Source organism: Xenopus laevis, chromosome 4L (assembly GCF_017654675.1).
Source record: "Xenopus laevis strain J_2021 chromosome 4L, Xenopus_laevis_v10.1, whole genome shotgun sequence".
Lineage (NCBI taxonomy): Eukaryota > Metazoa > Chordata > Amphibia > Anura > Pipidae > Xenopus > Xenopus laevis.
Genome location: NC_054377.1, coordinates 84722921 through 84736486, shown reverse-complemented (window position 1 = coordinate 84736486; position 13566 = coordinate 84722921). Strand labels below are relative to the sequence as shown.

Genomic DNA, 13566 nt, shown 5'->3' with positions numbered 1-13566 from the left:
CTGACAGAATAAGCTCATGAAGCCTCTCCAGGAGGTGTTGTCAGCCAAAGATTTGCCACATTTGTTTTTATCAAATGATGTCACAAACATAATTGAGTCTCGTGTTGAACAAACAGCTCTGTTCACAGTTCACAGTTGAGCACAAACAGTGCAACCCAAAATAAGGATGGTTTTTCTCGCCACCCTTGATGTACATTGTCACTGCTAGGAGATGGATATTGCTTAAAATAGAGAGGAAACTCATTCCACATAAACCTCAAGGAACAAGATTTTAAGTGTCAGTTGTACAAATTGAGGTATCCTTAATTCAACTAATATGGAACAGATGGTTGGTAATTGACAGGGGAAAGTTATTACTAACTGAACAAAGACATCTCAGACACAGATAAGTTAAAAACATAATTGTTTTCTTATTTATGGAAAATGAACTAATAGCCCATAACTTTTAGCCCATCCTTCTTACAGAACAAAAGTGGATTATGGTGGACTTCCTTGCATAAATTGCCCACACCTTCCTTTCAAATCTTTTAACACAGTGCCACAGTTGAGGGCACCAAAGCCTATCCTCCATCCTTGATTGACCCACCACGAAAAACACTACAGCTACCCTTGTGGTGTGGGGTGGGCTAGGAAAAGGTTTGCTTGCTCTCTTACACTTATCACCCTGCAGTGGGAGCATCGGGAGATTAGGTGCTCCAGGCTCCGAAAAAGAGCTGGAACGGGCTTGGTTTTCAAAACATTTCTGTAGGATTAAGGGCAGAACTTTGACTGTCAATCAGGGTCGGACTGGGGGGCCCGGGGCCCACCGGGACTGCTGTCCAGGGGCCCCCTCCGGCCCCCCTACTAAAACGCGTCGGCCCAGCAACAGTGGCGTTCGGCGCGCATGCGCAACATCGACACCGCTCGGCACGCATGCGCAACAGCGCCGTTTGGCGTGCATGCGCAGGCGGCGCTGCGCATTCCCGATTGGAAATATCTACAGAAGGGTTCTGGCCCGGCGGGGGCCCACCGGGTTTTTTCCCGGTATCCCGCCGGGCCAGTCCGACACTGCTGTCAATCCAAAACATTATCTTTCTTCTACTTTAAACATTCTTCATTAGATTGATGTGCGTGTGTTCAGGATTGTTACCTTGTTGCATGACCCACTTTCCCTTGAGCTTCAGTTCACTGATTGACATGGTTTGCTGATATCCCTAGCATTTACCTGCAGAATTTGCTGGTACAATTCAGAATTAATAGTTACATCAATGATGGAAAACGGTCATGCCCAGTAAGCAGGCCCAAACCATGATACTGTCACCCTTCATATTTCACAGATGCTGCATGCTGTATTTGTCTTTCATCTGGCTGCCTGGGTCTCTGTTTTCTTGAAATACTAGGGCCTATTTTGAATCTCAGTCTTGAACTGCATTTTACCTATGAAACCAGTAAAAGCTATAAGACTTGTATATACTCTCCATAAAGTGGCCAAAAAAAAAAAAAAGAAATCGCCAAATGCATTGTCAGTGTGCATTTTTTTTTTTGCACAATTTATTTTTACTATAAATTAGAGTCTGTGGGCATTTTTTCACGGGAAAATATTTTACTCATCTCTAGTGCCCACACATTGGTGACCTTACCAAACGAGCTGCACTTTCACGTATATGCTCACCTTAAGGAGTTAAATGATTGGACTGATTTAATCATTTGACACGTGGGCCAATGATCAAGGGCTCCTACACAGCCAGATAAGTTGTCAAATCAGTCTGAAGGGCCTGAAATGGCAACTTAAATCTGCCTGTGTATGGCCACCTTAAAGTTGGCCATAGATGGAAAGATCTGATCGTTCAAATCCTTGAACGATTGGACTTCCCCATTTCCCGACTTGCCACTAACCATTCATATTAAATAAAGTAGTAAAAGAACAGATCAGACGATGTTCTGCCCCTGACAGCAATCATACAAAAGTTATGTCCGACAAAAGCTAGTGACAGTCTCCCTCTAAAAATTGTCTGATTGGCAATACATGCAGAGAAATTATCCGCAGCCGACAGAAATCTTTTAACCTGACCGATTGACCGATCGACCAAACGAACGATCTCCGTAGGACGAAAAATGACGGGACTCTCCACACACAGTCCGAAATCGTAATCTGATCTTTGCGTCTGTGGCCAGCTTTACTCTCTTCATTTCTTTTAAAACACACACTCATTGGGACTGCATCTATTCAAATATCAAACACATGCTTTCTATTGTAAAACACAACTGTAAAATAGTCACACAAGTTTTTCTTTGGGTGCCTGACTTTCATATCCATCATTCACAGAGAAAATCTTAACAATGACACTTGTGTTTTTACTTAGCTATAAACATTTCCATAGGAACACCAGCAAACTGAGTCATCGCATCTGGAAGGCCAGAACCCATGACAAGACTGCACATCTGGAATTTACAAGCACTTTTCCTGTCACATGCTTATCAATATGCAGGAAAAATCTTAGATAAACCAAGCAAGAATGCTAATATTTGGAACTTTGTATCCTTTCTAAAACTTTGGGTGTACTCTAATTCCTTTATTTTACATGCCTAGTGATTTGGCAGCAGAGACTTTTTTTTATTACATGGAATTTTCTCGTGAGATAAAATGAGCATAAGCAGTATTAAATCAGGGTAACGTGAGGCAGCCACTGTGATTATTGGAAATCTCCACTATATGTTTTTTTGATCCTAGGTTGCAGGTCAGGAGAAAGTGTCACTTTAAGAAACAGTTATACAGGTATGGAACCTGTTATCCAGAATGCTTGGGACCTGGGGTTTTCCAGATAACGGATCTTTCTGTAATTTGGGTCTTCATGCCTTAAGTCTACTAGAAATTCATTTAAACACTAAATATACCCAATAGGCTGGTTTTGCTTCCGATAAGGATTAATTATATCTTAGTTGAGATCAAGTACAAGCTACTGTTTTATTATTACAGAGAAAAAATTTGGATTATTTGGATAAAATGGAGCCCATTCCGTAATTCTGAGCTTTCTGAATATCGGGTTTCCAGATAAGGGATCCTATACCTGCTTATCCTAGCAGAGGAAATGACAGGGCTCTGCAAATAACAGGAAGGTCAAAGTCACTGGAAACTCCAACATCCAACATTGTATCAATGGTCTTCACAATGCACATTTGTGAGAGGATAAAGTCCTTGTTGGATCACTGCAGGATAATGCATTAATGAACACAGTGCTGGGATGCTTAAAGCAGCTCTCTCTTCTTAGTATTCTTCTAAGCACAGAGAGAAAATTTTTAGAGACATGAAGAACACTATACCTCTAACTCCAGTACATGGGCAAACTTAGTGCCCTTTATTACATATGGGGATATATAGAAGATGTGTTCTTTTATTATTAAGCTTTTTGTTCAACAGTTCTCCACTTAGGAATTTCAGCAGCTATCTTGTTGCTAGGGTTCAATATTACTTATATAATATTCTGGAACAGCCGTCACAGTCCCCCTACTTGAATATCATTGAAAATCTATGGGATGATTTGATGCAGGCTGTCCATGCTCGGCAGCCATCAAATTTAACTGAACTGGAGAGATTTTGTATGGACGAATGGTCAAAGATACCACCATCCAGAATCCAGACACTAATCAAAGGCTATAGGAGGCATCTAGAGGCTGTTACATTTGCAAAAGGAGGCTCAACTTAGTATTGATGTAATATCTCTTTTGGGGTGCCCAAATGTATACACCTGTCTTATTTTGCTATGATGCATATTACATATTTTCTGTTAATCCAATAATCTTTATGTCACTGTTGAAATACTACTGTTTCCATAAGGCATGTTATATATTAAAAGGAAGTTGCTACTTTGAAAGCTCAGCCAAAACTCCAAATAATTAAGAGGGGTTCACAAACATTTTCATATGACTGTAAGAATTGTAAATTGTATCAAGCTCTGCTTATAAAGGGAAAAGCAAAGTACAGAATGACAGAAGGCCAAGAAAAGCATCAGCCTGCTTATATGGTTATTATCATTAGACTTAATAAATAAAGATATAAGATATTAAGCAGTGCTTTAAAGATAATGCTTTCTCATCAATCCCTGTCCCAACTGGATTTCATTATCACACATATGACCAAAAATGGCAGGCAAAAGAATCACAGTATGCAGAGTGCAGAGGGTAGGAATTTTATTAAAATACAAAATTATCCTTCCTTTGCCATAAGGAATCAGTTTCATGCTAGTATAAGAAAAAAAATAAGTAAAGAATAAAACATTTGTCTGCACTCTGCATACACAGTGCCGTGTGTGTGTCTCTGGACTTTTCCAGTGTATGAATTCAAAATATTTTTAAATTATGTAAATAATAAAAAATTGAAACAAGAAGGGGAGGAACCTGTAATGTCAGAGTGAGGTCAATTGGTTGATAAAAGAAGGGGGAAAAGCCTAAACAGTTATTTTTTATCTGTTAACATAACTGAGGAACCTGCTAATGAAGGTTTTCTTTATAACAAAAACTGTGCCAAAGGAATAGACGGCACTCCACTTGAAGAGGAAAAAAGTCTTTATTGCAAGCTAAAACAGGGATCAAAGGCCCTACGCGTTTCGGGATACAATCCCTTAATCAGAAAAAAGTCTTTATTGCAAGCTAAAACAGGGATCAAAGGCCCTACGCGTTTCGGGATACAATCCCTTAATCATAGGTCTATGATTAAGGGATTGTATCCCGAAACGCGTAGGGCCTTTGATCCCTGTTTTAGCTTGCAATAAAGACTTTTTTCCTCTTCAAGTGGAGTGCCGTCCATTCCTTTGGCACAGTTTGAGTTAAGCGGTGGGGACGCTGCGGACTGAGCACCCCTGAAGAGGAGCAGAAGCTGATATAGGAGGGGAGGCTGAGCGGTCTCCTAGGAGAGACAGAGTTTTCTTTTTAACAGACTCAGTTCTTATAATATAACTTTTGCTGGATGGGGGACAGGAGGAAATTCAACTAAAAAACGGGAAAAAAAGTTCTGGGGCCAGATGGTATTCATGTTAGGGTACTAAAATAGCTTAGCCCTGTGATTGCCAAACCTTGTGTCTCATTTGATACATCGCCTCCTTAGACATCCCTGAATAATAATTTTGCTGATTAAAAAAGGGCTTTCATAACAGTGGCACCAGTGCTATTGCGCAAAAGTGTGGCAACTTCAAAATACGGCTGCCATGTCTGAATAAGATTTTTGATAAATCATGAGGGAAAAAAAAGTAGTAGTCACTATGTCACTATGTCAGATTGGATTTTGAGTCTGAAGATTTACAATCAAATAAAAGGAAGTCTTTTGTCTTGTCTGGTGCATGATATAATCAAGCTGCTAACCCTGGAGCCTATTAGTAAAAAGCAGTTCCCTGATAAACATCACTCTCAGTCGCTGCAATGAGATATTTCAAACGATTACTAAATGTCAGTAGACAAGAGAAGCTCCAAATCTTTGTATTCTGTTAGACCTCACTTTACAGAAGGTCATGCAGTAAGGGTTACACAGCAGTTCAGACAATCTCCCTTTTATTTTCACTTCTACAAAGAGTAATGAGCATCAATTTTTGGTCAGTCCTCACCATTCTTTTTCTCTTAATCAGAAACATGTTGTCTCTTGCCTCTTATCACTGGAAATTGGATCCATGACAAACTGGAAATAAAATTGAAGGGTGTGCAGCCATTCAAATTTGCAGTTGATGTATTCAAAGCGATGCACTGCAGGATCGCATTTGGGTCTTTTTCTGCCCCCCACCCACCAAGCTTACCTCTAATGCACTGGTCAGGGGGAGGGTGCAGGTGACTACACAGCGACAAATTTCTTGTTAATTAATTTATAAACCTTAATAGGACCTGAATGGTACTGGATCACCATAATTCTATATCATAGTAGGTATAGTGTAGTGCTAGCTATATTGGGTGGGCATTTCCTTAACTTTACATTATACAGTGAATGGATTCACACTTTTCCTCACAGTTGAGCCCAGCCCTCTGGCATGCTCTGTGGAGGTTTGTATTATCAAACTGCATGACAACAACGTAACAATGTTTTTTTGCATGTAACCTGTATGTTCAGTATATATACTAGTGATGTACAGGTCAGGAAAGACCAGAGCCTAAACCACAAAACCTTAATCCGCACCCGACTGTAACCCACGAAATGTTCCCATTGTAGCACCTACACCCAACCTGTACCCACATCATCTCGATCTGTACACTAAGGAAAATGTAATGCTTTACAAATTAATTTTTAGAAATAATAATAGTAGATATAACAGCACCAGAAAGTGGAGAGAATCCCATAAATGCAAGTTAAAAACACATTCTCTGGTTTTTTATCTATATTAATACACTGCCGAGTTCTACTTCGAATACTTGTTAACATCCTAGGCCTTTTGACATAGACAAGACATCATAAATATAAAAAAAGAAAAAGAATGTAAGTAAATATTTATTTGAAAAATAAGTATACAAGATCAGCGTAGATTCAATCCAAAAACATAGCGCACTGAGATCAATGTTCAAAATCTCAATTCAAAAATCTCACATGCAACATAGGTTTTACAGGCATAAACAATCAGCAAAACTGTAAAAGTAAAAATGCAATAAAATCACAAAAAAAAATGTCAGCGCAATTACAACTCACTTTTCATATTGCTTTTGATTGCAATTACATTTACAAATAACTTTAAAACGTTAGACTAATTAATATATTGAATAGCTGAACAGAAATGTATCATCTTTCGCTAGGCAAAATGTTATTTTATACAATATGAAAATATCCTTATGGATCATTAACCTTTTCAAATTATCACCTGTTGTGTGAGTTGTCTCTGCATGATCACAAGTAATGTTCATGTTTTGTTGATTTAAATGAAAACAAGTATGCAAAATTAACATTGTTTTTAGAGAAGTAGGGTACAGGAACTTACTTTGGATATATGGCATTCATGAGCGCAGAAGCATATCCAGGCTTGCACACACCTTCTGAAAAATTTGCATACCTTGTTGCCAGTTCTACTGGTCTGTAAAAATAGAAAAATAAACAAGATTTTGACCAAAGTCCAAAAAGCAGATGCATAGTCTGAAAAAAAAATTTTCTAGTGGTTTCTATGTGGTTTCAGAACACTCATTAATCAACTCAAATGAACTCACAACTCGAATGATTTTCTAATTTAAGAAAAAACTCTAATGGAAAAAACTCAAATCAGTGAGTTTGGGATTAACAACCCTAAAATTGATCAAGTTTTTGGAGAAAAAAACCCTCAAATCACTTGAATTGATCGAGTTATCGGACAAAACACTAGATCATGAAGGTTATTAACATCTTTAAATGTTTCAAGGGACTTCTGCCATTGACTTCTACATGACCTCGACAGGTTTCAGATGGTGTATTTTCGGATTCAAGCTACTTCCACGGTCAGGGTATCATAAATCTTGAAAAATTTGTCTTCGGCCAAACAGGGACAAATGAAAGTACTCCATGTTGGAAACTTGAGAGCCATAAAGATTACTATTATACTAGCCCCCACCCTTTGTTGCAGTAATGTAAGACACGCCGGGAGATCCCCTGGCATTCTTACCTCCCGGCGCATCTCTCCCCGGCCAAGGGGGCACAGGCGCGCACTAGCGATGTTGTCGCGTGCATCGGCTATGTAGAAATTATGCCGGCAATGGTTCACAGGCATTTGACGATGAGCATCGTGACACCGAGCGTCATGACATCATTCATGATCACAAAAGTTACTTTTAACTCTCCCACTTTCAGCAAAGTCACTGTATACACATGATTGATAGCCTAGAAACAAGTTCTGCCTCCTATGGTTCAAAGGGCAATCTTTCGGATCATTTTCTATGGGACACTAAGCTCTGCAGACCTCTAAAAAGCTTAAAGCTAAAAAATGAGTTCCACCAAAAAAGTAAAAGTGCGGCAGTTAAAAGGTTTTATGTATTTTAACTTTACTTTATACAAAGAAAACAAAGATAGAGAGTGTACAATCATTCTTTTTTCAGAAGCTACCCTGAACAAACAATACTTCTTTCAACATGAAATAAAAAACACTTGTATTAGTCAGAACAAGTGTGCAACATAAAACGATTTGATTAGATTAATGCTTCATAGGGTTGTAGCAATACATAACAAAAAACTGAATGGTACACCGTGACATTATCAATAGATTTAGAGTCATGTTGTTATAAAGCATATTATTTGGTCCCCTGCAAGTATGATTCACAAATGTTACATGGGGTGGGGCATTCATTTACAGATTATATAAGCAACAAAGCCTTGGGAAAATTTATGAACTTGGGAATGTTATGTGATTTTCCCATCTTCAGCAAGAGAACAAAAATGATTTCAGGTATATGTTTAATACTTAAAATGCCAAATATAAGACTTTGTTGCCTATTTGCTAATTCATTCTATAGCGGAATATGTTAAAATATGTTGGAGCCTATCCACATTCTAAGGTGACAACATGCAGATAGATTTGGTCATAACAAAATGCTAAATAATCGGTGCCTAAAGGGCTTCTGCAGTAGCTTTCTGAGCTCAAATATGTTGTGTTTAAATTGTCGCATATAATTCTTTAAAATGGAGAAAGCCAACAAAGTAATGTCTTGTCTAAAGCATTTTTCCTTAATTATATTTTTTTACTGTTTTAGCAGGCTATTCATGTAAAATAATTTGTCAGATAAATCTGTGTGTGTAACATAGATTTATAATTTGTATAGTTTAATGACCCATTTTATTGGTTTTTATTTTTGCACCTTTTTCTATCTGACATAACTATCCATTGTTGGGAGGATGTGCAACCCTGCCCCCCGCCCAACCATTTAAAACAATTGCACTTCTTCCAACTCTTTGTGCTGATAGAAGTAGTTGTTGCCCCACCAATGAGAAACATAGTGGAGGAAAGCCTAAAGTCTGAGCCATCGTAATGTTTGGAGATCTATGAAGGGAGAATTCCTGTCACAAGCTCTGCCAGATGTAAAAAAATAAATAAATTTTTAAAAAAAACAACAAATTGACAAATTGTTCAAGAAAGCACAGAGAGATGCCCAGCGGCAAAACTCCCGGCCCTGATAGACTTCCATATAAGTATCAACTTTATCAGCATTTCCTATTGCCATACCTGATAAAAGTTATTTAATCACTACTTACACGGTAATCCTATTCCCCAGCTTAACTTCGTACTTATCATTAATACCTAAAGAAGGGAAAGACCCCACACATTGCACAAACTATAGGCCAATAGCCCTCTTAAACTCAGACCTAAAATTATTCACAAAAATCCTCGCAAATCGCTTAGCCCCAATACTGCCAAAACTTATCAATAAAGACAAAGTTGGATTGATTATGGGTCGACAGGCAGGGGATAATACAAGACGTACTATAGACTTAATCAAACTACTTCAAAGACGGAAAGAAAGCTCCCTAGTGCTTAGCCTGGATGCCGAAAAGGCATTCAATAGGCTGGACTGATCATATCTGTTTGCACTACTGAGACACTTAAACTTCTTTGGTCTTTATTTGTTAGCGCTACAAAATCTATATAGCTCCCCTTCTACCTCCCTTAAACTTCCAGGACAGTCATGTAAATCTATTCCAATCCATAACGGTACTAGACAGGGCTGCCTCCTCTCCCCTCTTCTTTACGCCCTCAGCATAGAGCCCCTGGCAGTGGCTATACAAGCTCATTCGGACATAGGGGGTCTCAGTGGGCTCCATGCAATACAAAATAGCCCTATTCGCGGACAATGTCCTGCTCACCATGACTAAAACGATTATCTCCCTTCCGAACCTCCACCAGGTCCTAGACAGGTATAGCAGTATTTCAGGTTACAAACTGAACATTAATAAAACAGAAGCTCTTCCAAATTGCAGCTACTCACCACCAACTTTACAACCTTAATTTTAAGCCGCTGATACAACAGACGAACACCTCTTTTTTGAAATGGACAAAATATACTATCTCTTAGCTTGGAAGGATAGCGGCTATAAAAATGTCCATTCTACCAAAATATCTTTACTTGTTTGAAACCTTGCCAATTGCTATTTCTCCGACAGTTTTCAGGGAAATACAAACCCTATTTCACAACTTTAAATGGTCCTACCGCGACCACAGAGTCGCAAAATCAGCGAAAAGGGGAGGCCTAGGGGTCCCCTACCTCCAAAAGTATTATGAAGCCGCACAGCTGAGACAACTTTTAGTATGGTCAAGCCACCTTCCCTATACCACTTGGGGTCATATCGAGAGCTCTATGGCAAAAGAATGTCACCTCATATGGGACTTCAACTCACCCAATCGAATCCCCCCAAATGCTCTATCAGCAACGATAATTACTTACTCAATATGGCTAAAGGCCAGGCATAAACACAAGTTGATTTTTTGTAGTCATTGATGACTACTTACCTGAATAACCCAGCGTTCCTACCAGGGACTGAGCCATCATTCTATGTTAAATCGTCCAAGTTACAACTTTTCACCATAAGAGATCTTCTCAATCCACAAACCCATACGATTTTACCCTTTCAAGCACTCAGGGATAAACAGCCTCGGATTGACATAAAATTGTTTGAATATTTTCAAGTCCGCCATCCTACGCTTCATATGCAAAGGCAAATTCTCCCATGGCATTCAAAACTATAGCAGCTCAGGGGCTACCACAAAAAATATACAATTTACTGACGGTATCTCCAGATTCCCTGCAGCCCAGACACAAATATATGGACAAGTGGGACCAGGCCCTTCCACAACCGGTACAGGCCAACGACTGGCCCCTGATATGGGACAACGCAAAACGCATGGTCACATGTGTCCGCCAAAGGGAACAGATATATAAAGTATTGACCTGCTGGTACTATACGCCTGAAAGATTACACAAGTTATTCCCACAATATTCACCTTTGTGCTGGAGGAACTGTGGATCTTGAGGTACTATGCTACACACTTTTTGGGACTGCCCAATAATTCAACCACTATGGACTGAAGTGGCAAATCTTCTAAGTCAGCTGTTGCAGCGACCAATACCAATGGACCCCATAGTTCTGCTTTTAGGCAAACCTCTACTCAAGTTGCGTAAATGTGGGCAGCTTTGGTCGATCAGGTCTTAACAGCCACCCGTTTGGCAATATCATCTAAATGGAAGAATATTACACCACCGATCTTGGGCAAAATACTTAACAGAATAAACGCAACCAGGACTTTTGAGGCAGGTATAGCACTAATAGCCAATAAAATTGACCAATACACAAAAATCTGGGACATATGGATACTGAGAGGCTTGGCTGCTAATATGCCACAGGGCTCCCACCCTCCACCTGTTAATTAAATTTGAGAGGTACAGCATTTTAAATGTGACGTAAGATTAACGACTAGTTACGTGCAGGCTATTTCTATAGCTAAATGATCAACCTTGGTTGCAGGTTACTAAGTACTTAGATACTCTATGGTTCTTAAATGGTCATCTGGTTTAATTCTTGGTACTGTATTTATATTTCTATGCAATACTAAATACTTTTATTGTTTGAACGATGCAAACAGAAATGGAAAAAACTGTTGCACCTGTTGTATGACTTATGTAAAGCAAATAAAAAATAAGTTACAAAAAAAAAGAAAGCACAGACAGAGTTCATTTTATGTGTAGGACATGGTTTATGTAAGTTTCCTCCGACGCTCTAGGTAGGTAGATTATATGGCTTCTGATTAAATTAAACCATAATATGTGTGTGTATAGAATAGGGCCCGTAGATTATAAACTCCACTGGGGCACAACAATTTTAATGAATAATGCTGGTGGAGAAACACTGCACTATATATAAATAATGCATAATAATTTTGTCTGAGACTCATTAGTTGTTGACTAGATAGAGATGCAGATGATGACCTATTAAAAAAAATCTCAACGCAGCCTTTAATTTTGAGTTTCTCCTTTACTTTCAAGTCCATCACTGTATCCCTGAGAATAGGTATCTTTTAAACAGCAGATTGCATATTTTTCATATTACATCTGCTACACAAGAATAGAGATGTACATGCCACACTTTCCACATAAATTATTTCCACAAAAATAAACACTTGAGTTGGTTTACACTGTGTGTAAAGCTAGACAGGATTCCTTTGCCAAGGATAGTTTAATTTAATAAATATCTGGATGCCCACGTGTCCAATGTACTAAAAGCTTTTACATTTAAAAGATAATTCTCCCATTAGTGAGAAAAGGAGAATGTTTTGTTGTTAATGGAATTTAAAGCAGGTGCACACATTTTTGCATAGGAACACATATTAATTAGCTAGAAGAAACAATGAAGTGGTTATATATACATTAAATGTAATTTATAATAATGCAAGCTCTAAAGTTTTCCCATACATAATATGATGTTTGCTGCCAAAATATTTTGTTGGCAGATGCTGGGCAGAAAAGCATAGAAAATATTTCCAATATTTGGTGCAACTGGTACTTAAATGAAAAAAGTGCTCTCTTATGGGGGAGAAAGCAATTAAGGGGGGGTTACAGAAATGTTTATTGCTTAACAGAAGTGAAACAAACATGTTCTAGCACATGACATCTATATCATTCACAAGGGCTGGCTTCACAGAGTGTTTTCTCTGTTCTTTTATCGCACCGCAATTAAATCAAACAAGAAATTGAATCCCCATCAATCCACACTTTCCTGCGAATTGTTTACAAGCTTCTCAATCCTGAATCAAAATTCATTAGACCGTTCTGACCATTTTTTTTTTTTATTTGACAAACCCACATTGAAGCTCTGCAGGCGGTTTATTTTCTGTAAATGATCAGGTTTCATGTCTGAACATTTGATTCCCTCATATGTTTTATGACAGTAAAGGACACAATATTGTTCCAAAAATGCATGCATCCACCATTAACTCTGGTGGCAGAACATAGAGCTACAGAGGTTAGCATGCAATCATTTTATAGAGATGCACCAAATCTATACATTTTGATGATCCTTGCAGAACATTCCCAAGAATGCCAGACTACATCAAAGTGTTGATTAGAATATGCCACTTAACAAGACAATTAAAGAATCTGGAATCGCTAAAGAAAATTGTGTCATCATCATTTGTCAAACCACATGATATTAAGGGCTTCATTTGACTACATACTAATGATTAATCTGAATAGCAGTCTTGCAAAAAGTACTGTGCTCCTGCATATGGGGCATTTATAACAGCAAACATACTGTTAAACCTTTGCTGTACAATCTGACATTTAAAGCTGCTCTATGGATAGTAAATTGATAGAAAGCTTTCGGGCAAAGCTGTCTCTTGGAGTATAGGAAGTGACATTATCCACATTTTTTTCTTCATCCATAGGGAGTGCAGGATCAGTTCTTACTGGGCAACTACAACCATTGCCAAAAATACTTACACCTCCCTGAATAACTTACAAACATATTTTTAATTATAGTCATTGAGAGGTATATTAGTTTAAAGTAATAGGATCTATATCTGTAATGCTTGGGACTGTGGGTTTCTGGATAAGAGATCTATCCATAATTTGGATCACCATAGTCAGTCAGCTAAAAATAATTTAAACATTAAATAA

At 38.4% G+C, this 13566-nt stretch overlaps 1 protein-coding gene across 6 annotated transcripts in view; it reads right to left on the bottom strand.

Moving 5' to 3' along the window:
- st3gal-iii (st3Gal-III protein) overlaps positions 1-13566 on the bottom strand; it is a 145745-nt gene that overhangs the window by 56012 nt on the left and 76167 nt on the right. For all 6 annotated transcript variants that reach the window (XM_018256382.2, XM_041589109.1, XM_041589110.1 and 3 more), the window contains one exon: positions 6924-7016. In XM_018256382.2, the coding sequence (XP_018111871.1) occupies positions 6924-7016 (93 nt within the window). The remainder of the gene's footprint in view (positions 1-6923; positions 7017-13566) is intronic.